The 27437-nt window shown below is 47.4% G+C and overlaps 1 protein-coding gene across 5 annotated transcripts in view; it reads right to left on the reverse strand.

Moving 5' to 3' along the window:
- SGSM2 (small G protein signaling modulator 2) overlaps positions 1 to 27437 on the reverse strand; it is a 102705-nt gene that overhangs the window by 13657 nt on the left and 61611 nt on the right. For 2 of the 5 annotated variants that reach the window (XM_072978304.2, XM_072978306.2), the window contains 13 exons: positions 26380 to 26514; positions 24455 to 24579; positions 23899 to 23966; positions 21951 to 22114; positions 20330 to 20465; positions 17432 to 17566; positions 12499 to 12628; positions 10744 to 10808; positions 7930 to 8075; positions 6714 to 6842; positions 4637 to 4813; positions 1902 to 2267; positions 179 to 303 (listed from right to left, as the gene is read on the reverse strand). In XM_072978304.2, coding sequence (XP_072834405.2) covers positions 179 to 303; positions 1902 to 2267; positions 4637 to 4813; positions 6714 to 6842; positions 7930 to 8075; positions 10744 to 10808; positions 12499 to 12628; positions 17432 to 17566; positions 20330 to 20465; positions 21951 to 22114; positions 23899 to 23966; positions 24455 to 24579; positions 26380 to 26514 — 1901 coding nt within the window. The remainder of the gene's footprint in view (positions 1 to 178; positions 304 to 1901; positions 2268 to 4636; positions 4814 to 6713; positions 6843 to 7929; positions 8076 to 10743; positions 10809 to 12498; positions 12629 to 17431; positions 17567 to 20329; positions 20466 to 21950; positions 22115 to 23898; positions 23967 to 24454; positions 24580 to 26379; positions 26515 to 27437) is intronic. The other 3 variants (XM_072978307.2, XM_072978308.2, XM_072978305.2) reach the window with 2 other exon arrangements.

Raw genomic sequence — 27437 nt, forward strand, 5'->3', positions numbered from 1 at the left:
TTTGATCCAACAAGCCCCGCCCCTCACTTCACAGATGCCAGGCTCCGCCCTGTTTCCCAGTGACCACTCCCTCAGCTCTGAGGCTCCGCCTCGCTCTACCAAGCCCCACCCCTTGAGCCCCCAGACTCCGCCCCTGCCCCTCAGGACTGGGATCTGGCAGGGTCCCGGTCGAACCGACCTGCACATAATGTTGCGAAGTTTCTCCAGATTCTCGTCGGTGAAATACCAGTAATTCCGATCGCACCGCTGGACGTCTTTATCTATCCTATGCAGATTTAAAGCAACAGTGTCCAACATTTCTATCTAGAAGATAACACAGAGGAGTCACAAACTAGGCATGAGACAAAGCAGTGGCAAATTGTTGCATCTGAGACGAGAAGAGCGACAGATTTTGACGTTTGGCTTCTGTAAACACAAACACCTTCCAATAAAGAGATCGCCAGAAAACGACAAAACTAACCAGAATTTCATAAAACGGTACAGCACGACCCCCATATCCGCGGGGGATCGCTTTCAACCCCTCCGTGGATACTGAAAAACGTGGATTATAGCAAACACTATTTTAATAGCGAATGCAGAGCATGGTCTCCGTCCCCCTCTAGTGGCCACTTTGGAAATTTATCTTTCTAGGATTTTTTTCAATATTTTCAATATTTTTAGATTATGGCTAAGTGAATCAGTGGATACTGAGACCGCAGATGCAGGGGCCCTCCTGTATACACCCAGAGGATGTAAATCTCTTCTTATATTGTTGTCAAAAGTGAAAATGACATTTTCCAAGTGTTCTGTCTGCTGGGTGAGATTATAGGAGCCACTGTATATTTTTCTTATTTTAAGACATCTTAGCCAACAACAACAGAAATCTGTTAAAAAAATTTTTAAAGTGAAATGCAAGGTTTTGTTTCTGCCCCACACAAAACTCTTGTATTTCACATAAAAATCTGCTGCTTTTATTCAAAAACCACTTTTTCCCTTAATACTGTTCCCTGATGAAAAAAGGGCTGTTTTCCCCCCCATTTCTTGTCGTTTGAAAGATCTTGAAGCAGATGACACGGGTTTTCAGCGGGATGTCTGGATGCATCAAGGGACCATTTTTGTTGAGGACAAGAAAATGTATGAGTACAGGAGGCTCCCTATATCCACGAGGGATCGTTACTAAGCCCCTTTGCAGATACAGGAAACCACAGATAAAAGCAAACTTTATACACTGCATGGCCTCTGGCTCCCTCTAGTGGCCAGTTCTAGTAATTACACAACAGAAATATGTATACGAACCAAGCCTTCCTGCACAGAGGACCAATCAGCTGGACAAGGGCCCCTCTGACCATGTTCCTCTTGGGGGGGCTCACCCTGGGACTGTGCCACTTGCCCAACGCCACCCGGGCTGGCTTTTCTCCCAGGAAGCACAGTGAGGGATTCGAACTCCCAACCTTTGGCTCTGCAGCCGGAGACCTACACCCCTGCGCTCTCCAGCCAGCCCAGAAACAATTACACGTACAATAATCATCCGAATCCACCAATTAATTATACGATAAAAAATCAAAACATTTTTAAAAAATTTAAAAGACAGGTTTAAAAGAATACCAAAAAAACAAGCATGGAGACACAAATGTCATCCTTAAAAATCTACCCGAGAGGAAGTCTTTAACTGTCAACCGACGAATAAAAGAGAGGAGGTGAACCTGACTTCCTGAGGGACAGTGTTCCACTATCTGAGGACATTTGAGTACAAAGGCACACGAACGCAGCCGCGCGATTGGTCAGCGGAAGGGAAACACCCACTTCCATCACGGGTCTGATCACTGGGACACCCGTAACATGGGCACCTCTTGAAGGTTTCCTTCAACCGGACGCTCAACACCCACAACTCATGTGCCCCACGAAGCTCGGCCACCACCTACCGTGTAAGCAGCAGAACACACAGAGAGCTTCGGCTCCTCCGTGGCCGATTTCTGGGTTTCAGAGGCTTTGACGGGGTCGGCCTCCCCTCGATCCGGCCTCGGTGGGTCGCCGCCCGCCTCCTCCTCGGCCCCGTCCTCAAAGCAAAGGCTCTGCCCATCGTCGATGCTGGAAAGGATTCCCGAGGTGACCGAGTAGTTCCGTGAAGACGGAAGCCCGGAGTCCGGAGAATCAAACTCGACCGACTGCTGTTGCCCGGCGGCCGCCAGGACTGTGGGGGCGTCGAGGGCGACGTCGGTCAAAGAGGGGTCTTTCGGGGCCTTCGGATCTTGCTCGGCCAAGTCCATCTCATCGACGGAGATAAACACCTGACAAGAAAAAAACACAGGTCGGGAAGGTGGAGGGACAGATTAAATGAGCCTGCACGGTGGATTCTCAGCAGAAGGACGGCGAAAGGAGATTCGGCAGAAGCAAAGTGGAAGCGACGCAGGAAGGTCCAATTATATACAGCAGAACCCCCTGTATCCGCGTGGGATTGGCTCCAAGCTTCCCGGCGGATGCTGAAAACCGCAGATAATAGCAAACGCTAAACGTAGTATGGGAAAACAGCCATGTGCGGCAGCTGGCAAGACAGCCCGCACCACCCTAGGCTGCATTGACGGGGGGGGGTCGCGTCAAGACCACGGGAAGCGAGAGGACCCCTCGATGCTACATGGGTGAAGCTGCACTCGGAGAGCTGTGTCCAGTTCTGGTCACCAGAATACAAAAAAAGATTTGTGAGGCCTTGGAAGGCGTTGCAGAGAAGAGCCACAAAGATGATAAGGGGACTGGAGGCTAAATCCGATGAGGAACGACTGAAATAACTGAGTATGTTGAGCTTAACGAAGGGAAGACTGAGGGGAGACGTGATGGCCGTCTACCAATATCTGAGGGGTTGCCACAGGGAAGAGGGCACCGATTGAGTCTCCACAGCGCCTGAGGGTAAGACAAGAACCAACAAAGTGGAAACTCGTCAGAGGGAGACCCAATCTGGAAATAAGGAGGCCTTTCCTGACGGTGAGAACCATGAAGTGGTGGAAGAGCTTGCCTCCCGATGTTTCTGGGTGCCCCATGGCTGGAGGTTTTCGAGAAAAGATGGGACAGCCATCTGTCCGCGATGGTCTGAGGTCTAGGATGGTGTGAGGTCTTCTGCCTTGGGCCTCAGGGGGTTGGACTAGAAGACCTCCAAGGTCCTTTCTAACCCTGTGATGATTCTATGATTCTATGAAATCCAGAAAAAAAAATTTTTTTACCATGTACTACCAGAACTGGCCACTAGAGGGATCAAGAGACCATTCTATGTAAGGACGAAGAATACATAGCATGGTCTCTGTCCCCCTCCAGTGGCCAGTTCTGGCAAATACATAGTGAAAGCATATTTCTAGTTCATTTACTTTTTAATTATTGAATTAATTATACATTTTAATTATTAATTAATTTTTATAGTTTTCAGATTGCAGGACTCCTGTGGATATGAGAGTCCTACTGTACAAAACCATTAGACAGACCAACCAATATACAAAGCCAACCTCACAGACGGGGCTGCTAGGAATGGCCAAGAACGCTAGGAAAACCAGAAGGCAGTAGGAGAAGAGGAAGACCTGACATGAGATCGACTGACTCAATGAAGGAAGCCATGACTTTGAGTTGTTAAGAGCTGAACAAGATTTTTTTGGAGGCCACAGATTCATGGGTTTGTCCCAGGTCAGAAGCAGCAACACAAAAACACAATGGATAACCCTTACCTATCCTTTAAAAAAGGAGATCAAAACTGTTTTTGCCTCCCCACAGGGCTGTCCGTCTTACAATTCCTTTATTTTCTATTTCCTTTCATATCCCATTCTTCTCTCCGAAGAGACCCGAAGGGGCACACAACGACACAGGGACCACGCACGTTACACCCTAAGCACATCCTTCGGCGGAGCCCATTTCCAATGCTGGGGTTTGGGGTGGGGAAAAGGAAATAGAAATCATATTCCTGCAGTGACCCATGATCTGTAGGGCCCATGATTTCGTGCTGCGTGCCGTGGCAAAAAATACATATGCATTAAAAAAAAAACTATAGCCGGGGAGAGATCCCCCAAGAAGTACCCATAGATTCCAGCAAAGGGAAACGACTCTTGCCTCTGTGTCCTCGTAATTTGGGCTTCTATTAGACAGCCAGTCAAGGCCACTTTGTGGATTGCAGGGGCTCGGAGCCTGAGGGGAGGCTGGCAACGCCGCCCCTGGTTTCAGTCAGAACTTTAAGGGGTGCCGGATTCGCATTCGGGGGCGGGATTCGGCACGTCGAACAGCTGACCATCTGGGTTGGACTCGTAACAATTCCATCTTACATTTAGTCCAGTTTTAACATCTGCAAGGTTCTCGTTTCCTCTCAGGCGTTCTCCCCCCTTCCGGCAAACTTCCTCGTGACTCATTTTAGGAAGACTCGTGGCACACAAATAAAATAAAATAAAATAAAATAAAATAAAATAAAATAATTCCCGCCATTTTGCGAACCTGGGACTCACTGGGCTGCATGGAATGGCCTTCAACTGGGGATGGTGGGCATTATCGTCCCAAACATCTATAAGGCACCAGTTTCTCCTCCACTGGACGGGACACGTGATCTGAAAACAGCCCGGCTTTTCGGACCTTCTCAAAGCCCCAGAGAGGTTTGCAACCCCCCCTCGGGCGGAGACGTTCCCCTCTCGCTTACATCGTTGCTGATGGTGGAGTCCCGGTGGAGCAGCCGCTGCACGTGGCTGTCGATGCTGCTCCCGGAGGAAAACTTGGTGGCCGTCTGGGACTCTTTCTCCCGCAGCTTCACAATCACCTCGCAGGCTTTCCACTCCGCCATGACTTTCTGGTACCGCAGGGCGATGGCCTCGTCCACCTGGAGGAGGAAAAAGGAAAGGACGGAAAAGAAAGGGGGTCAACCCGGAGAACCAAAAAGAAAAGAAAAGAAAAAAAATCACAGCCGCACGGGGACCCCTCGCACTGCGTTGGACAACTCCATGCAACGATTTGCGAGTGAGCGGCCATTTCCCACACCAGTGTAAAAAGAGGCACGTAAAATCACAGCGGGAGGCCCTGAGCCATTTCCCACCATTTAGATTATCCACAGTGATTTAGGCATCTGGCTGCTGAGCCCCAGAGATTCAGAGTTCGAATCTCCCTCTGGGTCCCCTTGACGGGCTGAATGGGATTGTGGGGGTCCCTTCCAGCTCTGAAGTTCTAAGATTATTATGAAAACAGATGCAGTAACAATAAGTTAAAATAGCCTAAGACAAACAGATCAAGACCATCAAACCGTAACTGGGCAGGGAACGCGCAGTTTGTCTAATTCCCATGAAGATGCCCTTGGAAGCCTTAGCATTATGGAATAACAGCATTGGAAGGGGCCCTCAAAGGTCATCAAGTCCAATCCCCTGGTCAGTGCAGGAATCCAAATCAAAGCAGATCTGACAAAGGATTGTCTTAATGTTCTCTCAAATGCTTCCAGTGTTGGAGTGCTCAACATCATCTCTTTAAGGTCATTGATTCCGTTGTCGTAGCGCTCTAACAGTTAAGACTTTTTCCTGATAATCAGCCTAAATCGGGCGTCCTTTAACTTGAGCCCATTTTGATGTGTCCTGCACTCTGGGATAATTGAGAACAGATCCTGCCCCTCCTCTGTAGGACAGGCTTTCAAGTACAGTACCTGAAAAGTGATGCCCTCTCTCCCCTCCGTCTTCTTTTCTCAAGGCTAAACAGGCCCAATTCTTTTAGTCTTTCCTCCCAGGGCTTGGTTTCCAGTCCCCGATCATCATCCTTGTCGCCCTCCTCTGAACTTGCTCCAGTTTGTTGGCATCCTTCTTAAAGCGTGGTGTCCAGAAGTGGACACAAGACTCAAGATGAGCCTCAACCACTGCTGGGATTTGGAGATTTCTGTAAATCCAGCCTAAGATCACATTGGCCTTTCTTGCAGCCACATCACCCTGTTGGCTCATCTTCGGCTTTTCATGCACAACAATTCCAAGATCCTTCTCACTCAATGCTATTACCGAGCCAAGTTGCTATGTGCTCACCATCCAGTCAAAAACCTGATCCCTTCTCTGCCTCTACCTTAAGGAGATCTCCCCTGGAAAGGAGGGATCAGTCCCATACAGGGTCAGCTACCCTGACCTTTCATGAGGCAGGGAAGATATATAATAAAATCCCCCTATCTGCAGAATCAGTATCCACTGATTCACTTCTTTGCTGGCTGAAAATACTAAATAAAACCACCAGAAATCTGTATATATATGTATGTACTTACAGGGTGTACAGAAGGACTGTGGTATCCGGAGGGGATTAGTTTCAAGCCTGCCAGCGGATGCTGAAAACAGCAGATGTATCAAACGCTATACATTTCAGGGCCTCTGGCTCCCTCTAGGGGCCAGTTCTAGTAATACACCCCAGAAACACCTATAGAGTGGCATTTCTGGGATTTTTAATTTAGTACAGTATTTTCAGCCAGCGGATAAGTGAACCAGCGGATACTGATCCTGTGGATAGGGGGGTCCTACTGTATGGTGCAGAACTGGCCACTAGAGGGAGCCAGAGACCATGCCATGTCTAGTGTGCGATACTTCCACATTTTTCAACATCCACTGGGGGGTGGGTGGGTTTGGAACTGACCCCATGCGGAGACCGCAGTCCTGCGGTAAAATGAATTCATAACCACTACACCCACCAGCCATTGGGCTCAAGACCCACCCCCGTGGAGGGTGGGGGTGATCTGATTTCCTCCGCCTGCCGAAGGCGCAACTCACCTGGCTCATCTCCTTCTTCCCCATGCCAAACGTGTAGTGTCCCAGCAAGAATGGCCACACCTCCTTCCGGATTTCGTGCTGAACTCCGCCGTAGTAAACGCGCCGGAGCAGTTCCAGCTCCTTGTAATTCTGAGATTGGAAACAAGAAAGAGGCAAAGGGGTTTTTCTCTGGGGTGGGGGGAAGGAAGGTGTGGTGGTGGTGGGAGAGGGGGGTCATCCAGGGTCAAATCCATCCACCCCAACAAACTGTTAGGATTGGGCAAAACCAGCTGGATCTGTTGGCGTGCCAGCCGGCCACCAAGAGGCTCTCCTTAAGGAGACTCAGCCTCGCCTAACCGCTTCTGAGTTTACTCTCCTTTAAAAGAAAAAAAAAAAAGATGGGGAAATAAACCTCTAGGGCAGGCCCTCTTAAAAAGGAGAATCTGTGGCTTATTTGCCTCAGTTTCGTACTCCTAGCAATTTAAGGCGCCGAGACCCCCTGGTTCAGCCCCCCCCCCCCAGGATCCCTCATGGTTCCCGCTGTGCATGTAAAGGATTGTTGTTTCCGTTTGGAAAGCAAAAAAAGGGATGCCCTGCAGAAAGCCGAGGGGGACGAGTGGAGGGTTGAAAAAGACACACACAACCCACCCCACGCTTCTGGTCCTTAACCCTTCGAGAAACAAAGCCTCTGAGAACGTGGACGCCATTTCTGTCGGCACAAACACCCTTTCTTGCAAACGCAGGCGGTTTTGTCGAGCAGACGATCCTGGTGCGGGCCACTGAGAGAAGTTTTTTTTTAAAAAAAGCAAAGTGTGTTCTAGGTTTTTTTTTGGCTGCACGCAGATGTGAGCAGCCGTGTGACCGTGGCTAGGCATCCACGGATCTGCACTGGCCTGCACGGATAAGTGTATCCGTCTGCAGGGAGGTGTGGCGAGCGTCTACGGGGTTGCGTACCATGTGGTTGTGCTCAGGGACCCGCAGCTGCAACCCCACAGGAGCGTGTGCGGCTCAGTTTCTTTGGCGGTAAAGGCCATGCATCTTCGGAGGTGAGTGCGTGGCTGTGGCGGTGTGTCCACGGCTGTGCATTTGTGGGCAAGCCTCTGTGGCCTGGCATGCGTGGCTCTCCACGTGTGGGTGCAACTGCAATATGGCTGCGGTTGTGCGTATCTACGTTATGGCGGCGGGTAGAAAACACGAGGAGACAAGACAAAGGCAGGCGCACACAGACCCACGTTACCTTCTTATCTTTCTGATATTTGCTCCAGACCTCTTTGGTCAAGCCTCCCACGGCGCTGGTGGGTTTGTCTGGCGGGATGATGGTGTGGTTCACGAGAGCAGAGAGGTGCGTCCGGACGGTGGACAGGTGGCGGCAGTACGCGAGCCCTGGGGACGCAAGACAACAGCTTCCAACGTGGAAGGTTTTCCCCATTTCCCTGCCTTGAAATGTGTTGGCTCCAAGTCCCCTCCCGTGGATGCCAAAACCCCGCAGATAATACAAAGCAAACCCTATCTATTGCATTGTCTCTGTTTCCCTCTAGTGGCCGGTTCTGGTAATTACAGCCAGGAAGTACATACCCGTATTTTTCCATGTATAAGATACCCCCATGTATAAGACACCCCCCGACTTTTCTAATCCAAAATTAAGTAATCTAAGTGGGGCTTAGCAAGAGTTGGGGGAAAGGGATCAAAGCACTGCAGGATCAATTTGATCCCTGCTTTCCCCTCCATTTGTTTTTGTTCTCTCCTCAGCTTACTTCTGTGTATAAGACTACACCCCCCCCCCCCAAATTTTTAGTCTGAAGATTTTAGACAAAAGTATAGACTCATACATGGAAAAAATATGGTATTTCTGAGTTATTTCTTTTAACGTTCACAGCCCATGGATAGGCGAAACTGTGGATACGGATCCCACAGATACAGGGGGTCTTTATGGATTAAAAGGACCTGCTTATAGACATTGAATGTCAAGCACAGTTGGGCCTGGAAGGGAAATTCAATTGTAAGCTCACAATTCAGCCCGTCCACCCCACCCCACCCCGGGCTTCCAGATGTGTCTGGCTCCAGACAGCCTTGCCAAGTTTGGAAGTCACTTCTTGATAAAGCAAAAAAGAGCGAAGACTACTAGTTTTATCTAAAATAAGCTGCCACAGAGTTTAGCCAACTAGGCTACCGTTCACAGACGCTTAGGCCAAAATACAATTTAGTACAGTGGTGCCTCACTTAACGAGCGCACCGTTGAACGACGAATCCGCATACCAAGGTTTTTGCGATCGCAAACACGATCGCATACCGATGGCCCCTATGGGCGAAAATCGCTCTGCGATAATCGTTAAGCGTTTCGCTTACCGATCTTCACATTGTGATGCCTGGGAATCAGCTGATTGGCGGTCCAAAATGGCCGCTGGAAGCCCCAAAATGGACAAGGGCGCGAAAATGCCTGCGCTATGGAGAAACTTAGCTGAACGGTAAGTTTAGAAGCCATTGGAACGCATTAAACGAAGTTTAATGCTTTCCAATGGGTTTTTACTTCCCGTACAGCGATGTTTCGCCATAGCGACGGTTAATCCGGAACAGATTAACCTCGCTATGCGGGGCACCACTGTAATCTTTAAGGTATTGCAATCTTTTCGCCGATTGAGAAAAGGCTCAAAACAACAGATTTGACGAATTTCTCTCACAAAGCCTCTAAATTGCCTTTTAAAAGCAATTTTTGGAAGTACCCACAAAGTGGTCATCATCAGAACCTATAAAGCAACTCTGCACTTGCTCTTTAAAAGTTTACCTTGAAATGTACCTCCTGACTAAGTACTGGCAGCTGGTTTCATCCAAGGTTCAAAAATAATGTCCATCAAGAAAGAGAGAGTTTTGAATTAAATTGAAGCATTTTATTCTGCGAAAACAACTCAAGGGTGAGTCGATAATGTTTCCAAGATTTTTTTTAAAAAAATGTTCACTAATTCATAGATGCTAAAACTGATTTTGTCACTTCTAACACCAATCATTCTCCATTTTTAAAACTAACGTTTCCAAACCGCCCACTCAAGGCCTGGATCAAAGGTAAAATTGAGAAAAAGCAGTTTGAAAATAAGGGTATGGTTAAAATGGACAATAAGAATCAGGGTTTGCATAAATAAAATCAATTTTAAAAATCCTGATTACACAACACACGAAGCCCAAGTTTTTTTGGTCAAAATGTAAGTTTTTGGGGAGAGGGAGGTGGCTTTTTTTAAAAAAATACAGTCAGACTCCTGGGTCTGTGGGATTGCTATCTGCGGTTTCACTTATCCACAGTCTGAAAATATAAAAAACATTAAAAAAGAAATATTTAGCAGAACTAGTCGCTAGAGGTCGCCAGAGACAATGCTATGTATTCTTGTCAAACAATACATATAATGGTCACTGCCTCCCTCGACTGACCAGTTCTGGTAATACATGGTGAAACTATTTCTTTTCTGGATTTTCTCTTTTACCATACTATAATACAGTGGTGCCTCGCTTAACGACGATAATCCGTTCCAGGAAAATCGCTGTTAAGCAAAAACATTGTAAAGCGAAAATAAAAACCCCACTGAAATGCATTGAAAACCGTTCAATGTGTTCCAATGGGGTAAAACCTCACCGTCCAGCGAAGATCCTCCATACGGCGGCCATTTTCGGTGCCCGTATAGTGAGGAATCTGTCCCTAAGCACAGCGGGGAGCCATTTTAAGCACCCAGCGGCCATTTTGAAAACCCAACAGCTGTTTTTTCATCGTTGTAAAGCGAAAATCAGTTCCCGAAGCAGGGAACCGATCATCACTAAGCTAAGCGAAATTCCCCCACTTAGACCATTGTTTTGCAATCGCAATTGCAGGCCCCCTTCCAACTTCACTTTTCTATGATTCTATGGATTTGAAATACTGCAGAGCTGAAATTGCTACAAATCAGCAGTGTAACCAGGCCCTAAGTCAAGATGATTTTGCTAGAGGAACCAGAAATTGAGGGGGGGCAGAATCAGATTTTTGCAGCCCTCTCTCTCAGTAGCCTCCCCCCGCCCCCGAAGAGGTACTTACATCCATAGAAGGCTCTGGAAACAATTTGTCTCTTCATATTTCGGCACAGCATCTTCAGTGGCATCCTATTGGAACAAATATCCGAAATGCTAAATACATCATCCCTTTTACCCCACTTTTCCTAAAAGCGAGTCAGGATAGTACAAACTGAGCTCTGTTGGCACGCGATCTGCACGACAACCCGGCAAGGTAGGCCAACCACTCTCTTTCAACTTAACACCACCTGGTCAGCTCTGTGGCCACGTGGGTGTCTCCAACATGGGTGTCCCCTGCTCTTAACTTGACACTTGGCCCTCCAATGACTGTCCGCCTACCTGTCCCAGCACCCCAGATGGGGAGGATGGGCACTGGAGTTTAAAAAAAATAGCCAGACACCAAGCCCTTCCCTAGGAGTTCCCCGCAATACAGGACAAATTTTCTGTGACTGTGGAGAAATTCAATCAAGGCAGCACTTACACACATACAATTTATGCCCCACCATGTAGACATCTATCAAATGTAACTATAACCTGTTAGTTATTTTTACCAGCAGCAGGGTGTGCCCTGAATGAAATGTTGAAGGGGGACAATCACCAAGCGCTGCCTTGCGCTCTGTCACGAGCGTTGAGGCTGCCACAAGGCGGATGCCAGAAAAGCCTTCTGTACCTTCAACACACAGACAGTTTCACAAGTAAGGAAGTGTGCAACTAGAAAACAAGGGAAATACGAATTCATGTGTGTTCCCTTGCTAAGAAGTCGGAGCAGGAAATTGGAAGTTCTTTGCTTTAAGTGCTTTTAACAAGAAAAGTCTTGTTTGCTGTTCTGTAGCATGGAAAGTTAAAAGGAAGTGTCTTCACAAGCTGCAATAAGGGGTTATCCTCCTCTGGTTTCCTCCTCTTGTTAGCTTTTTTCTTCTTTTGATGTTTTGTTGTCTAAGTGCTCTAGCACAAGAGTGCAGCACGAAGGTGTTTTAAAATAAATTACAGTAGGACTCTCTATCTGTGGGGGATCGGTTCCAAGTTCCCCCTGCGGATGCTGAAAAATGCGGATTAGAGTAAATACTATTTTAATAGTGAACACTCTAAATTGCACAGTCTCTAGTTCCCTCTAGTGACCAATTCTGATAATGACACAGTGGAACAATTTTCTCTAGCAACCGCTAGACATAGTATGGTCTCTGGCTCCCCCTGGTGGCCAGTTCTTGTAATTTCAACTTTAAAAATATACATTGCTAGGATTTTTCTTTAAATATTTTTTCTAAGAGAAGCTTTGCTTCACCTATAACTGTAAAAAGGAAGGAAGGAAGGAAGGAAGGAAGGAAGGAAGGAAGGAAGGAAGGAAGGAAGGAAGGAAGGAAGGAAGGAAGGAAATCTTGCCCATGGGCTTTGCTGGCGGAACGACTCTTCCGCATTGGTTCAAGCAATCACCGGCCTCAACCGATGTGAATTGATCTACTGTATGAAAAAGTAGAAGCTGCAACGGGGAGAGGGGACTACAGATTTGGGAAGGGTGGCTCTGGACTGATTCATGTCTCGCTTTGTATTGTGCGATCAATGGGGTGGAGGGAGAAAGCTGTAGAGTTTCCTGCATTTCTTTCCAATGTAGTCTGACTCTAAGACTTCCTCTTTTTCAGATCTGGGAAAAGTTCCACTAGCGTCCCCGGAAACGACCCCGACAGAGAGAACTTCTTTGGGGAAGGAGAAACGCACAACTTGGGGACGGAGACAGATCAGCACACATCTGGAAAGAGACTCCCTCGTAAGCCCCCCAAGTCACCTGTCGTGGATGCAGCTACAGCAGCTGGGCAGGTCCCAAGGAGAGCCACCTGTGGAGCAGGAGACGCCGCACGGATCCAGCTGCCAGGAGAAGAAGCCGGCGCCTTGGCTCTCTGACATGTCCCCCGCATCTGAGGAAGAGAGGAAAGGACGGCCGTTAACGTTGATGCCGAAAGCCTTCAGGCCCCTTCTCAGAAGTTGTTTCACACAGCTGGAACTGGGACGAGGCCAGGGGGGGAGGAAGGAAAAAAAAAGAACATTAGATTTCTGGGGCCCCCTAGAACATGGGGGGCAGGTGGGAGGGGCGGCTTTTGGGATTTTGGGAAGGCTGATTTTCCAAACACCACTCCCCACCCAATCTCTCCCCCGTACTGTTCTACTGGATTTGATTGATTTCATTCTTAAAATTTTAAAATTACAGTATTATTATTATCAAAATGGACCAAAGGCAGCCACGGTGCACATTGTGTCCCCCCCCCGAAAATTCTTATCACCTCTGCTTCGTATCTGTTTTTAAGTACAGTAGGATCCCCTTATCTGCTGGATCAGTATCCACGGATTCACTTATCCACGGTCTGAAAATATTAAAAAATCTCCCCAATATATATATTTTTAGCAATGATGTTACCAGAACTGGCCACTAGAGGGAGCCAGAGAATAGCTTTCGCTATTATAATAGTGTTTGTTCTAATCTGCGGTTTTCGGTATCTGCGGGCGCGGAGGGGGGGGCTTGGATCCGATCCCCACAGATAAGGGGACTTCTACTGTATAAAATAAACACAGAAATGACACCTTTCATAAATGCCTGGCCTTCAGCTCATCCACCATGTCTATTAAGGCAACGGAGCGAGCGGGACGGAAAACGCGCAAGCAAAAGGCGGAGGGGGGGGGTCTTGTTTGACGATGTGGCTTCCAAATTTTGGGTAGGAAAGAGAGGGATTTAAAGAAAGAAAGAAAAACCCACAAAATGACTGCATCGCTCCCTTCCACATAATGACTCCGGTCAATGGATGCAGAGTTTTTAATCCCCCTTCCCCCCCCAAAAAAAGGAAAATTTTGGAGGAGAAAAAGGAACAATGAGCAGAGGGTTACTTAAGAGATCCCGTCGTTACTGCAAAGTAAGAGCATTCACAGGCCAATACTGGAGTGGGAAGGACGATCATGCTAGGAAAGCCAATCAACACAAAGAAACTGAAACAGAAAAGACACAAAACCACAGCAGCCACATCAAATGCTCTTCACCTTAATTCTTCAGGAAGGAGCTGAATCAGCCAGTATTTATGGCAACTTCTCCTAAAGTCAACCCATCTTAAAGTGGCAGTGGAGTATGGTTCTTTTTTCCCCCTTTTCTCCCCCTGTCTTTTCCCTCCGTCGACAAGGAAAAAAAAATGAAACTTTAGAAAATATTGTATTATTTCATTGGTATCTTAAAGAAACAGCGTCCTTTTTTTCTTTCTCTCTATTTTGTTAATGGTGAACCCCACAGAACCTAAGAATTCAGATGAAAGGTACCTGAACCGGTGAAGAATTAGAGTGAACAGCATCTCCAGAATGAGGTTTTGATTGGGTTATTTTTGTGTGTCTGCGGCAGTAGAGTCTCGGCCCGAAATTTCGGTCTCGCATGCAAAAGAGTCGAAAGAGGTTGAAAGGGAATCAAGCAAAATGGGGAGAGCCAACCGGGTGCAACAGTGTCGTCATGATGCCGTCGACGGGCGGCGCCGTGCATATAGCCAGGCGTGGATCAGGGTGGCCCGCGGGTGGCCTGTACAGCCCCAGCCCCCCCCCACTAGGACTTCCAATACCTGCTAATCTTTTTAAAGCGATTCTTTAGCTCACAAAACCCCCTAGCGGGTGTGGGGGTCAGTTTTCCCTATTTTGAGAGGGCTCAAAAACTCGTGTGTGTGTGTTTGTGTGTGTGTGAGAGAGAATTGGCCACTACAGGGAGTGAGGGGGCTTTTCTAGTTTGTAAAAGAGAAACCCCACCCTTTCCATCACAACAGGTTTCCAGCTGCAGGCGGTCATAGAAGATACTGCTCTCTAAGGTCCTCGGATGGGAATTTCTCTGACCCTTCAGGGTGAATATGTTCCCCGTCGATTAAGAGCCATTGCCTTTACAAAAGACCAGCCCTTCCTTTGTTAATAGAGACTGGTCCAGCTGGCTGGTATTTTGTTGGTGTGTGTGTGTGTGTGTGTGTGTGTGTGTGTGTGTGTGTGAGAGAGAGAGAGAGAGAGAGAGAGAGAGAGAGAGAGAGAGAGAGAGAGAGACAGACCAAACTTGAGTCCTGCTCTATATTTGGGGCTGATGGGCGTACGACTCCCAGCATGTCAGATCTTAGGCTATGCTGACTTGGGCATCTGGAGGACCATCTATTCCCCCAGAGATTTGAGCAGAGATTTGAACCCAAGCCTCCTGAGACCCAGTTTAAAACACTCCCCGCCACTCCACACTGCCTCCTCCCAGCAGTCACCTTGCAGGGGCTGATATTACAAATGTAATTCCTTCTGTGGGCCTGCAGAGGGCGCTTCACAGTCTTGTCAGCTGGGAAGGGAAAACAAATTCGCATCCACCGAAATTTTTAAAATGAAATTTATCGAATGCGTGCTCCGGGAAATTACTAATGAAAGCAGGCACCTCTCTTTCCAGTCCCCTGTCATCTAAGCAACGACAGGTGACCTACAGAGGCCCACGGCCTCCATGAATTCCTGGGGCTTTCTGGCAAAAGTTTTACAAAAATTGGATGGTAGATATGTGGCTGCTGGGAGGCCATACGTGGGCAACCGAGGGCTGCGTGCAGCCGGTCGTCTCTGGAGGGCCCACCTCTGGTGTCGAGGGAGTTGTGAGACTCAGAGTCCTTCCACCCACCCAACCCCACTCAATCATACAGAAATAAATGCATGTAATTGAGAAGAGAGATGACTGGAAAATGAACGCAAACATGCTTTAGTTGATTCAGGGAAAGGTGCCAAGAAGATGAAACAAAAAATATTAAAATGCATACGGGAAGAAAAGATGCTTACTGAAAGGTACACCCATTTTCATGCAGGGATGCTGACGTTAAAAACTTTCATGACTCAGTAAGGAACTCCGAAGGGACAAGGAAGCCGCTCGGAGGCTTAAAAATATATCAACATTTTTCACATCCCTAACTTCCTCTAGGAGATGAGGCCCTTAAGCATCCCAAAAAAGGCAGCAATCACCTTTTAAAAGATAACGGTGGCTGGGAAACACGTAGGCCACGTGTGGTAACCCCAGAGCCTCCTGGACACACAAAACTTTTCTCTTCTAATAAGGAAGAAGCGAAGGGCTGTTTTGCAGTCCCTTGGAAGATCTGGGGTTTTTTTTTTGTTGTTTTTTTTTTACAACAAGGAGCAGCCCCCCCTCCGAAAAAAAAGAAATGCCAGGATTGGCTCAAAAAGAAACTTTTTTGGGTTTCTTTGCTTTAAAAAAAAAAGAAACGGAATGGGGCATTCATCTTGCTTCCATTTTCGGGCATCCTGAGGGCCCCAGGATGAAAAATATACTAAATTTTGCCCATATTAAATATGAGCCAAGGCCAGCCAGCTCTGATGAAGCTGGAGGCTAGGCATTCTGTACATGTCTTGTGGCACAGAGGTTAAAATGCAGTACTGCAGTCTGGACTCTGTTTCACAACTTGGGCTTAATCCCAAAGGATTCCTCCAACTGGCCTGAGGTTCACTCAGCCTTCCATTCTTCTCAGGTTGGTAAATGGGAGCCCCCCAGTTTGCTGGAGGAGGGGGCAATGTGTAGCTTGCATATTTAAATTGTAAACCGCCCAGAGAGAGCTTTAAGCACTAGGCGCCAGGTCAAAACCTTCCTGTTCCAGAAGGCTTTTAATTGAAATAACAACTGTGGGTCCTGATGATGGCAATTTTAATTGTAATTTAATGGTATTTTAATTGTATTTTAGTCATTTTATTGTATTGAATTTTAATTATTGTAAGCCGCCCAGAGACCTCTGGGTAGAGTGGGCGGCATATAAAATAAATAAATAAATAAATAAATAAATAAATAAATAAATAAATAAATAAATAAATAAATAAATAAATATAAGCAGCATCCTTTGCTTTCCCTTTGCCTGAGAGGGTCACAGCTATCTTTAAAAATGCAAAAAATAAAATAAGATTAAAAAGAGGGAGGGAGGGAAAAACTAATACAGTGGTGCCTTGCTTAACGATTGCCTCATTAAACGACGAAACCACTATACGATGACTTAATAGGCAAAATCCGCTTTGTGACGATTGGTTCCCTGCTTCGGGAACCGATTCTTCACATTACAAAGTTTTTAAAACAGCTGATCGGCGGTTTCAAAATAGCCGCCGGTTGTGTAAAATGGCTCCCTGCTGTGTTTTTGGACAGATTCCTCACTTTACAGGCACCGAAAATGGCCGCCCCTATGGAGGATCTCCGCTGGATGGTGAGTTTTTCAGCCCGTTGGAACGCATTGAACGGGTTTTCAATGTGTTTCAATGGGATTTTTTATTTCGCTTAATAAGGATTTCGCTCTACGATTTCGCTGGAACGGATTATCCTCATTAAGCGAGGCACCACTGTACAAAGAAACAACCACTGCACTGTCCCGTTTGCAAAAACGAGGTCACACGTGGCCCCCAGCTGGCAGCCCAGGCCCATCCTTAGGCTGACGAGAAGCAGGAAGAAAGAGTTTGCAACTTAGCTGTCATGAGAGATGGAAAGGGGGGGGGGACAGTAAGCAAACACGGACACCCAGACTCTCTGTTCCCCCCTGGTTTCAAGCCAGATCCCTTGCCTTTCCTCTGACTCGGAGGTGCGAACATCAAAGCGATGCCAACACTGTTGTACGCGGGATGCGTGCGGGTGTGGGTGAGGATTCAGTGCCACTGGAAGAATGGAGAGGAAGTAGGTTTGGAAGTCAGGTGAGGGGAAGGATAAAAACCTTTCATCCTTTTAGGATCTGTGAGGTTCCGATTGCAGATCATGGATAGCATGGCGTGGAGCTTATCTTCCTCCTCTTCATCATCGTCGACGGAGGCAGAGCGGCTGGCAGCTAAGTGGTGGTAGTTAATAGTTACTGCTCAAAGAAAATAGTGAAAGAGGAGCATAAGAAGACAACACGGGAGCTGGGATCGACAATCAAGGACACGTGTTAAGGCAAGCAGACGGGAGCCTGTCCTGTGGGGCTACCAGGCCGGTAGTGCCTTGCAGCTTCCATGGAACTTAGATCAACACAAGAGGTCAACACAAAAGGCTTTCGGGCATTCTTCCCACCCGTCAGAATGCAAATGCACACACCTCTCAACCCTCAGGAGCCAAACGAAAGGTGATGCTGATGATCATCTCTACGCTCTTGTACAATGCAAGGATTTAAAACAATTATTTTCTGATTTATTTTTTTAAGGCTTCCTCAACGCAACGATAGGCACAACCTACTACAGTAATCTTGTCACTTTCAAAATGCCACTGACAAGGCGAGGGTCCGAAGCACCCTAGAGAAGAAAGCTTAGGAAAACTGACTCAGGATGCAGCTAATTTTTCATAAATCCCTTGCTATCCAGCCGGGCACAAGGAACAAAACATGTTTTCGCCATTACAACAGATGCTCAAGCAGGAAACGTTCTTAAAGTGGAAGATGTGCTGGGAATCCTGCTTTGTAGGTAAATATCAGACTTTATTTGTTTATTTATTTACACCAGGGTCCCTGTGGGCTTTTATTAGCAAAGGCAGGTTGTAAAAGAAGTGGAGAAACCGACGGATGTGTTTTAGGTGAAATTTTTGTGTGTCCTTTACTTTATGAAAGGGGTCTAGACTTCTGAATCTTTCCAGCCTCAACGGGAAGACTCAAAAGAGAAGAAGGCCAGCCCTCTGACTCTCGTTCCAGAGATGAAGGATGATAAAGGGACTAAGAATTCTCTGTGAGCGACTAGACATGAGGTTTTTCCAAACTCACGGACTACAGATCCCATAAATCTGGAGGAATTCCCTCAGTCTCTCTGGGAAATCCAAGGCATTATGGGTCTGGTCGTTGCCTGAGAGGCGCCGTGTATGGAGCATAAAAGGCAGAGAGACTACCAGGCCCATAATGCCTTGCGTCTCCTGTAGAACTTAGCCTTGCTCGGCTACTTCTTCCGTCGTCATGTCCTAAAGAAGACACTCTTTCTCAGCCTAAAGTGATTACAGATGCCTGAAAGGACCGAGGGATTCTGGCTGCAGACGTCTGTGCTCTGCAGTTCACGAATTCCAAAAGTTCTGGGCTTATTCGCAATATCGTGACAAACGACCGAACTTGTGAAGATCACGGAATTCTGTGGACATGCTTTACCTCCCAACCTAAGATACATCAGTGGTCTCTGCATGCTCCTATCATCAATCACGTGGCCTCAGAACTCCAGGGAAGCCTGCCGTAGGCTTTGGTCACGCGTCAAGGGCCACGGGGAGGCACTCCGTCAGGCTGAACATCACAAAAAAGGGCAGACCAGCCTGGCCTTTCCTTGTCTGACAGAAAGACCACGAGATGGGGATGTGCCAGCACCATTCTCGCTATGGACTACAGTTCCTACTATCCTTCAGCCTCAACTCTATTGACTAGGGCTGATGGACTTTGTAGCCTCCGATCCCGGTGAAATATACCAGAAGAGCTACCGTTACTCCTTTCCTTCCCAACGGCGTGCACTCCTTTCACAATATTAGGGGAGAAATGTGTAGTATTATTATTATTCGAGCGGTTTTGTTTGGGCACTTTTTCTGCAAATCTTGACGCTGTTACGTGCCAACAAGCCACCGCTGACTCACGGTGATGCTACGAATGAGCTACGTCCAAAGGAAATCCTCCAATCAACAGCCCTGCGCAGATCCTGTCGACGAAGGCTTGTGGCTTCCTAAATGGAGTCATTCCATCTCATCTTAGGCAGTCCTCTTTTCCTACTGCGTCCTCGTAAACACGATTTCCACATCCATGTAGTGAATTTCTCTGAATTAAAGACCCTAAGCGGTAGCTCTGCTCCACTCTATCTGGCAGGGATGCTCAGACGGCTAAGTTAAAGATACCTGGCCACCCATCAGCCAGGAGACACCACGGTGGTGCACCTGCTTGCGCACGTACAGTGGTATCTCGACTTACGAACGTCTCCACTTGCGAACATCTTGAGTTATGAATGGCTCTGGTGACAAAATTTTGCTTCGACCTGCAAACAGAGCCTCGACGTACGAATGAAAAAAAACCCTTTCCTGCTCTTTTTTTGACCTAAGTTCATCTTAGGTCAAAAGAAGAAAAAATAAAAAAATTCTCCCCCTAGTGGTAGAGGACGGAGTAACTGGTTTTGCGTTAGTTCCTATAGGAACTAATGTCTCTTCTTGCGAACAGCGCCTCGATATATGAACGAAAAACAGCCAGAACGGATTAAATGGTTTTCACTGCATTCCTATGGGAAACTTTGCCTCGACTTACAAACTTTTCGACGTACGAACGCTGTTCCAATATGGATTAAGTTTGTAAGTCGAGGTACCACTGTATGTGCGCAAATCCGTGGAAGTCTTTGCACAGACATGGGAAACGCAGTTTCAAGGTAGTGGGATAAAAAAAAAAAGATGAATGGGGGAGGCGGGCATCTGTGGGTATGGTTTCAGGTTGACAGTGTGAATAGGGCAAAGGTGGAAACCAGGTAGAAAAACGCCCCCCAGGAGACCAACGCCATTCCCCAAATGGCTACAACCTGCTGCTTCTAAGCGGCCTCTGAGCCACGCGCAGAGTGCAACTCTTGAAAACAAACCGGGAGCGTTTCCCTCCCGGACAATTGCCCGCAAAAGACGTGCAATCAAAAACAACTCAGATCCTTACTGTTGTCGTGCCGGTGGCCCGGATAAATGATCCTGAAGACGTAGTCGGTGGAGGCTCCCAGCGCAGCTGGCACGTCTTCCACCTCCATCGACCGGTGGTGACTGTTTCGCTTTCGCAGTTTGGGAAACACTTTGCCCTGGAAGGCGAAGCAGGTAAAGGAAACTGAAAGTAACTTTCCAAAGGAAACCTCTTCCTGCTTTTTGTTCACAAGGCCGGTTGCCGTTATTTGTTACAACATCAAACAAGGGCAAGCCATTTGTACGTTTTCACCCGCTCATTACTTTTCTATTACTTTCTGTTACTTTTGGGATAGGGGAGGAGACCTTAGGATTGCTAAGAGAATGGCATAAAAATTGAAAACCGCCAGAAAATGTGTTTAAAAGCCACTTTTGAAAGTAATTAGAAAATCACTCACACTGTTCCTCTTCATTACATTCCTTTTGAAATGTAACTTTTAGATCTGCCTTATTAAAAGTAATTAGTTACAGATAACTGCATTGCCTGTAACTTTTTACTTCTAATACCTGACTATGATACAGGGCTTTCTCGTAATTGGTTTTAAAAATATACCTCTTTCTTGGCACTAGGGGAAAGCTGGACAGCCCTCATGGGTCTTATGAACCCTAAGTGGGTTGTGTTTTTAAGTACCTGAAAGTAATGTAACACATAATGGCCAAAATCTTATTGCTAAGTACAGTAGTGCCTCGCATTACGACGTTAATTCGTTCTAGTGAAATCGCTGTAGAACGAAAACGTCTCAATGCAAAATAAAGAAGCCCATAGAAACACATTAAAACCCGATTAATGCGTTCCTATGGGCTTGAAACTCACCGTCCAGCGAAGATCCTCCATAGCGTGGCTATTTTTGCTGTCCGTGCAGCGAGGAATCCGTCCCAGAAAACAGCGGGGAGCCTTTTTTTTTCACCCTGCGGCCATTTTTAAATTGCTGATCAGCTGGCCAAAAATCGTCGTTTTGCGAGAATCGGTTCCCAAAGCAGGGAACCGATCATCGCAAAGCGAAATTCCCCCACTGAAACCATCGTAAAGCGATCGCTTTTGCGATCGCAAAAAGTTCGTCATAATGCGATTTCATCGTTAAACGGGGCGTTTGTCTTGCGAGGCACCACTGTATAGTAAATTGCACTAGAGCAGGGCCACTGAATCAACAGAGATTTGGTAAGTCAAGACTTCTACGTGTTCAAGTGGGTCTACTCTGTGATGTGCACTTTAAATCAGAGTTAGAGTAGACCCATTTGAACTTATAGAGGAGTTGACTCACTAAATCTCCATTGATTCAATGGGCTCCCTCTAGTGCTCTTTACTACACTAAGCAATAGGGTTTGGGCCAATGTTTTTCAAACATGCAATGATCAAGGTCAACAAGGTGTTTTCCCAAAACCGTAACCAGTTACAAGAGCAAATCACTTTCAGAAATTAATCCCCTAAGCTCTCTGCCTGAAGAGAGATTTTCAGGTAACTCTAGCGCGTGGGAGCTGCCAGGCAAACCGCCCTCCTGGACAACACGGCCAATGGCCTAGGCCAATGGAAACCGTAGTCAAGCAACAAAACCAGTTTGCCTAACGTGTCCATCCAGGGACCCCATTCTTTCCGGCGGCCTTACCTTTCCTTGTTGCGACCATAGTGGAGGCTCTAGCTGTCCTCTGGGAAGCAGGCCGTTTTCAAGGCACGAGAGAAAGGCCAGGAGGTGTCCGCCAGGTGGGAAATGAAGCGGGGGCCTTTGGATGCCATCCTGGCTCACCAGCACCAAAGTCCCTCCTCGTTCGGCTGCAGGAGTAGATATGCCAGGCCATTAGCTCTTTGCAAACAGAAGGCAGACAGAACTGTACGATGGCCAGGGACCCCTTTCGGCCCGAGAGCTGGGTTCCGTTCTGGACCAAGTCTCAGACTCCACATTCTAGTGGCACAAGGTTAAAACTGGAGGGCCACCAATAGTGGCACATTTTTGCCCGGGGAAGACAGACGGTAGTTTCAAGGAGCTGGATTCAGCCTGAGCTTCCTTTCCCTATCCCAAACTTGGCAGCCATGGATGCAATGATTTTGCTGAAGCTAGGCAAGCCTTGGATAAGAGCCCACGTGATAACTTGGTATACTATAAATAAAGTCTTATCAGTTAGTTACGGTGGCATAAGTACAATGGCATAAATTGCAGCAGTGAATTGCTGCTAGTTTGTTGCTGTTGGTGAATTGCTGCTAGTGAGCTACTACTGGTGAATTGCTGCTAGATTATTGCTGCTAGTGAAGTGCTACTTGTTAACCCTTGTCACTCACTAACTCAAACAACTCACACAACCGGTACATGAAGATGCAAGTGGTGACATGTTAGCAAGCAGCAATTCACGGCTGCGATTTATGCTATTACATGCATACACCCATGTTCGATTCCCCACGGTGCTTCCTTGAGAAGGGTTGGACTCGATGATCCAGAGGGTCCCTTCCAGCTCTGCCATTCTAAGATGATGATGATCAAGGGAGGTCACGCCTAGTGAAGCAACTCTTCCCAGTGTGATCAGACGCAATCCTATATCACACCTTCAAAAATAAGAGCGCCCCCAATAACGAACAAGGGAGATGAGTATGGCCGGCAAATTGTAATGAAAATAAGTACAGTGGTGTCCCGCATAGCGACGTTAATCCGTTCCAGGATTAACGTCCCTAACTGGATTTGTCGCTATGCGGGGGGGGAACCCATAGGAACGCATTAAACTCTGTTTAATGCGTTCCTATGGGGCGAAAACACACCACTATGCGAAGATTCCCCCATCCGGCCGCCATTTTCGCCGCCCGGTAAGCAAGGGCAGGGCGCGAAAACGGAGCAGGCGGCCATTTTTTCTTCCGGCAGCCATTTTGGAACTGCCAATCAGCTGTTTTTAGAACATCGCAATGCGATATTTTGCCATTCAAAACGTCGCAATGCGATCGCATTAGTGATCACAAAAAATGCGTTGCTATGCGGATTCTTTGTTAAACAGTGCACTCGTTAAGCAAGGTATACGTTTGGGAGCTGAACCGGGCCCTATTCAGAAATGACCACAGATGTGGGCTGAAGTCCCACCACCTTGCTGCGCAAAAGGCACACATTTTGTCCATAAAAACGCCATCAATTAAGAAACAGATCTTCTCTGTTGCATAACGAACTTCGCAAGTTGCCCTGCCACAGAGGGTGTTTATAAAGATGTCTGGTATCTCATGGCCACTTGCCAAGAAAAGTTACGCATTTGGCTTAACTGCGCAACAAGATTTGGGCTCGTCTGTTGCGTCGTCGTGACCTACGCCAACTGGTAAATGACCCAACAGATTTTTCGCCTGGGAATTGAAAGTTGGCTTTTGTTGAGTGAAGGAAACTCAGCCAAACAGCCCCTCCGTTATTTAACACTCTTGGAAACTTCACCTCATACAGCCGTGTGGGCCCGCCCTGGTGCTTCCCCCGACGGGTTGGGCTCCACTTTCCCATTGTCCCCAGCGGGGAGCAATGATGGGAAATGTAGTCCTACAGACCCAGAAGGCTCTAGGTTGGGGAACGTGAGGCGGCCATAGAACAAAAGGCTTACGTTGTTGATGGCAGTGGATGCAAACGATCTGGCTGAAGGGCACGATCAAAGCGTAGTCCCAGTAGATGCTGAAAAGGGGGAGAGAAAAGATGCGGGACACTAAGTGCTTCCGAAAAGGCTTCGGGTCCCCAATCCAAGATACTCTGAAACCGAAGCTCGGGAAAGATAAAAGGAAGCATTTCTTCACGTGGTCACATAACTGTGGAACTCACTGCTACAAGATGCCACAATGGCTGCTGACCCAGAAGGTTTGAAAAGGGGATCGGATAACATTCTCGGAGGTCGGGGCCTTTAGCGGCTACCCCCCTTAGAATGTCAAGGTGCCCCTGGGGAAAACTACACATAGGTCCCACAGGCCAACGGTGGGCCGCGGTGTTAGTAAGCCTGCGGGTTGATTTAGCCTCAGAGCCCTTCTTACGGCTGTCAAACCAGAGAGCCAAACAGATCTTCCACAGACAGGGGCAGTCTATCTCAGATCAGGAAAAAAAATCTCAGACTGGGAAAAATAAATACGGGGAAGGGTTGTCCCCACCACTTTGGACACAGCACCTCATACCTCTTCTCCAGTTCTGAATCCCTCAGCGTCCCGTTCATGAGTTGGTTCGGGGTCCATTTGAGGGTCAGCGATTCGGCGGACTGGTGAAGGGAGAGGTAGCCCGGAATGGCCTCCATGTCATCTTTCTGTTCAAAAAATAAAAAATAAAAAATAAAGGAGCCGCACGGGAGGATGAGGAAAGCAAGGGAATGCGAACGGAATTTTCTAGGATAAAAATAAAAGGTGAAGCATATTTTTCACTTAGAGACAAGATCTAAGTTTTATGAACAAGCGTTTTGAAGACGGGTAGCCGGTGACCCTGGTTTCGGAGGATCTGCGAATCCGTTCCGGGTTTCTGTCCGCACTTTAAGGTTACGAGGGAAGGTTCTGAACCCCAAAGGTGCAGCCTTTATGAATGGGAGGGAAGTCATGGAAAGTGTCTAAATGATGATGTCACGGGAAACAGGGTGCAGCCATCGGGGGGGGGAAGCCAAAAGGGCCAGACGGGGACCCCAGAAAAACCGGGAGCCACTGGTGGTGGTCTACACAAAACCCGTGGCCTTATTGCAAGGATAGCTCTCTATGCAGAACAGTCACACTGTCGAAATGTGGATGGTTGCAGAGTGAAGTCTGAAGGCCGAATTCAATACAGTGATAAAAAATAAAAGCTTGACGCTGAAGCTGGGGTCTCTGTGACCCAGGCTGTTTGATGTACTCAAAGCTGTCATTTCATTCCTCCTTCGTTGACTCGCATGAATCAGTGACTCATCCCAACGGTTTCTGTTCCCCCCGCCCACCCCGAGACTCATGTCCTCAAACGATCTCGCTCGGCAAGATCTGCTTCCTCGTGTTCCTTTTGATAAGCAGCCCGTGTGTTCCAGCAGGGGCTGGTAAAGCTGTTAAGGCCTTGGCTCCCAAGGAATCGTGAATCGGGCTAACGAGATGAGTTACACCCTTGCCCGTTTGGGGTTTCGTTCAAAGCTTTTTAGAAAAAGAAAAGAAATCCACCAGGAAAGGAATTGACTAGGAACAAAGTTCAAACCGTTTTGGATCCTTATGCTCGGTGTTGTATCTGAAATCGTGGAGAGAGAGCTAACAGGGTTGGGGGGGGGTACAGGATCATGCCTGTAAGCCCTTGCTGTGGTCCCTCCCATCTGGCACCCAGGAGAACAACCTGCCCAGTCGTTGGCAGGGAGTGTGAGGCAGTATGGTGTAATGGGCGGAGGGTCATACCAAGACCTGGGTTTGAATGCTGGCTCAGCCGTGGATAAACGGGAACAGGCTCAGAGGAGGGCAACAAGGAGGGTCAGGGGGCTGGAAACCAAGCCCTCTGAGGAAAGTCTTAAAGAACTGGTCAAGCTTGAGAAAAGAAGACTGAGGGGTGATAGGATGGCACTTTTCAAAGACTTGAGTGGCTGCTCTACAGACGAGGGGAAGGATCTGTTGCCGATCCTCCCAGAATTACGTGTCAAAATGGGCTCAAATGACAGGAAACCGGATTTCAGCTGAATATCAGGGAAAACCTCCCAACTGTTAGAGCAGTATGACAACGGGACCCATGACCTCAGGCTCCCAACACAGGAAGGCCTTCAGGAGAAAACGGCACCACCTTCTGCCCGGATCTGCTTTGGTTTGGATCCCTGCTTTGAGGAGAGGGTGGGACTGGATGGCCTTCGAGGCCCCTTCCAACTCCCATGGCTTACAAAACCGCAAAACACAGAGGCAGGGGAGAGACTCGCTCGAGGAGTCGCAGAAAATGTGATTCTCCCTGTGCCCTGTTTTAGAGGAGACCCCCCACACACACACACACACCCTCAGAGGTTTCTAGATCTATGGTCCTCCACCCTTCTTGTGCTCAACAGCATCTTCCACATTTTGTGGGGTGCGTTTGAGCCTCGCTGTGCCATCCAGGATGGGCCCTGAAACGCTCCACGCCGGACACCCACCGGCTGCACCAGAACGTTGTTCTTTCCGTACAGCAAATGCGTCCTTGAATTCTGGTGGAGCGACGCCACGTAATCCCGGGCCGACGTGGCAAAGCGATCCTCCGACATGCTTCCGCTGGAGTGTCGCTTCCTTATCTAGGACAGAGAAGAGCCCGGACATTGGCATCAAGGCATAACTGAGGGGAAAAAACTTACTTTCCTTTCCTGGATTACAGATCCCAGCATCCTGCAACCAGCGTGACAAGAGCTTGGAGGGGGGGGGAACTGTCTGTCTGTCTGTCTGTCTGTCTGTCTGTCTGTCTATCTATCTAGTCTAATCTAAAATACAGTATTTTACCCCGCCTTTCTCCTTTAAAATGATTCCTTAAAAGACAATATTTAAAAGCTAAGAACAGTTTAGTCTACAAATGTTAAAAAGGAAACATACAGGGTGGATTTGATCTAAATCAAATTGCTTTTAATCACAATTTAAATCACTCATCAGTACGACTACATTTAAATCACGGTTTTTCTACATAAAGACTCATTCTTGTTAGTATAATCTTAATTTTTACAACCAGGCAAAGGTTGCATTTTTAGAACAACAACTCTCCAGACTAATTTTACAGTTATATCAAAAAATTACTGATTTGCTTTTATGGTAGGACTGTGGTATCCATGGGGGATTGGTTGTAAGTCCCACCCACCCCGTGGATGGTGAAAAATGTGGATGTTGTCAACACCATGGTCTCTGCCCCCCTCTTGTGGCCAGATCTGGTAAATACACCCTGGAAATAAATATCAATTTCTGGGCGGTTTTATTTAGTATTTTTGGGTAGTGGATAAGTGAATCAGTGGATACTGATCCAGAAGATGAGGGAATCCTACTGTACTATTAGAAACACTTCACAGATAGATAATTATGAAATTATTGTGAGTGGGAACTATCTCCAGTTTAATAAGTTATTCATTCACAGTTGGACACCTTTTTCGCTGTACTTTATTGGCAGGAGAAAAATACTAACAAATATATCCCAAGTACATTAGCTTTCAAAGAAACACCTTACACCAAAGATTGA

Source organism: Pogona vitticeps, chromosome 7, assembly GCF_051106095.1.
Source record: "Pogona vitticeps strain Pit_001003342236 chromosome 7, PviZW2.1, whole genome shotgun sequence".
Lineage (NCBI taxonomy): Eukaryota > Metazoa > Chordata > Lepidosauria > Squamata > Agamidae > Pogona > Pogona vitticeps.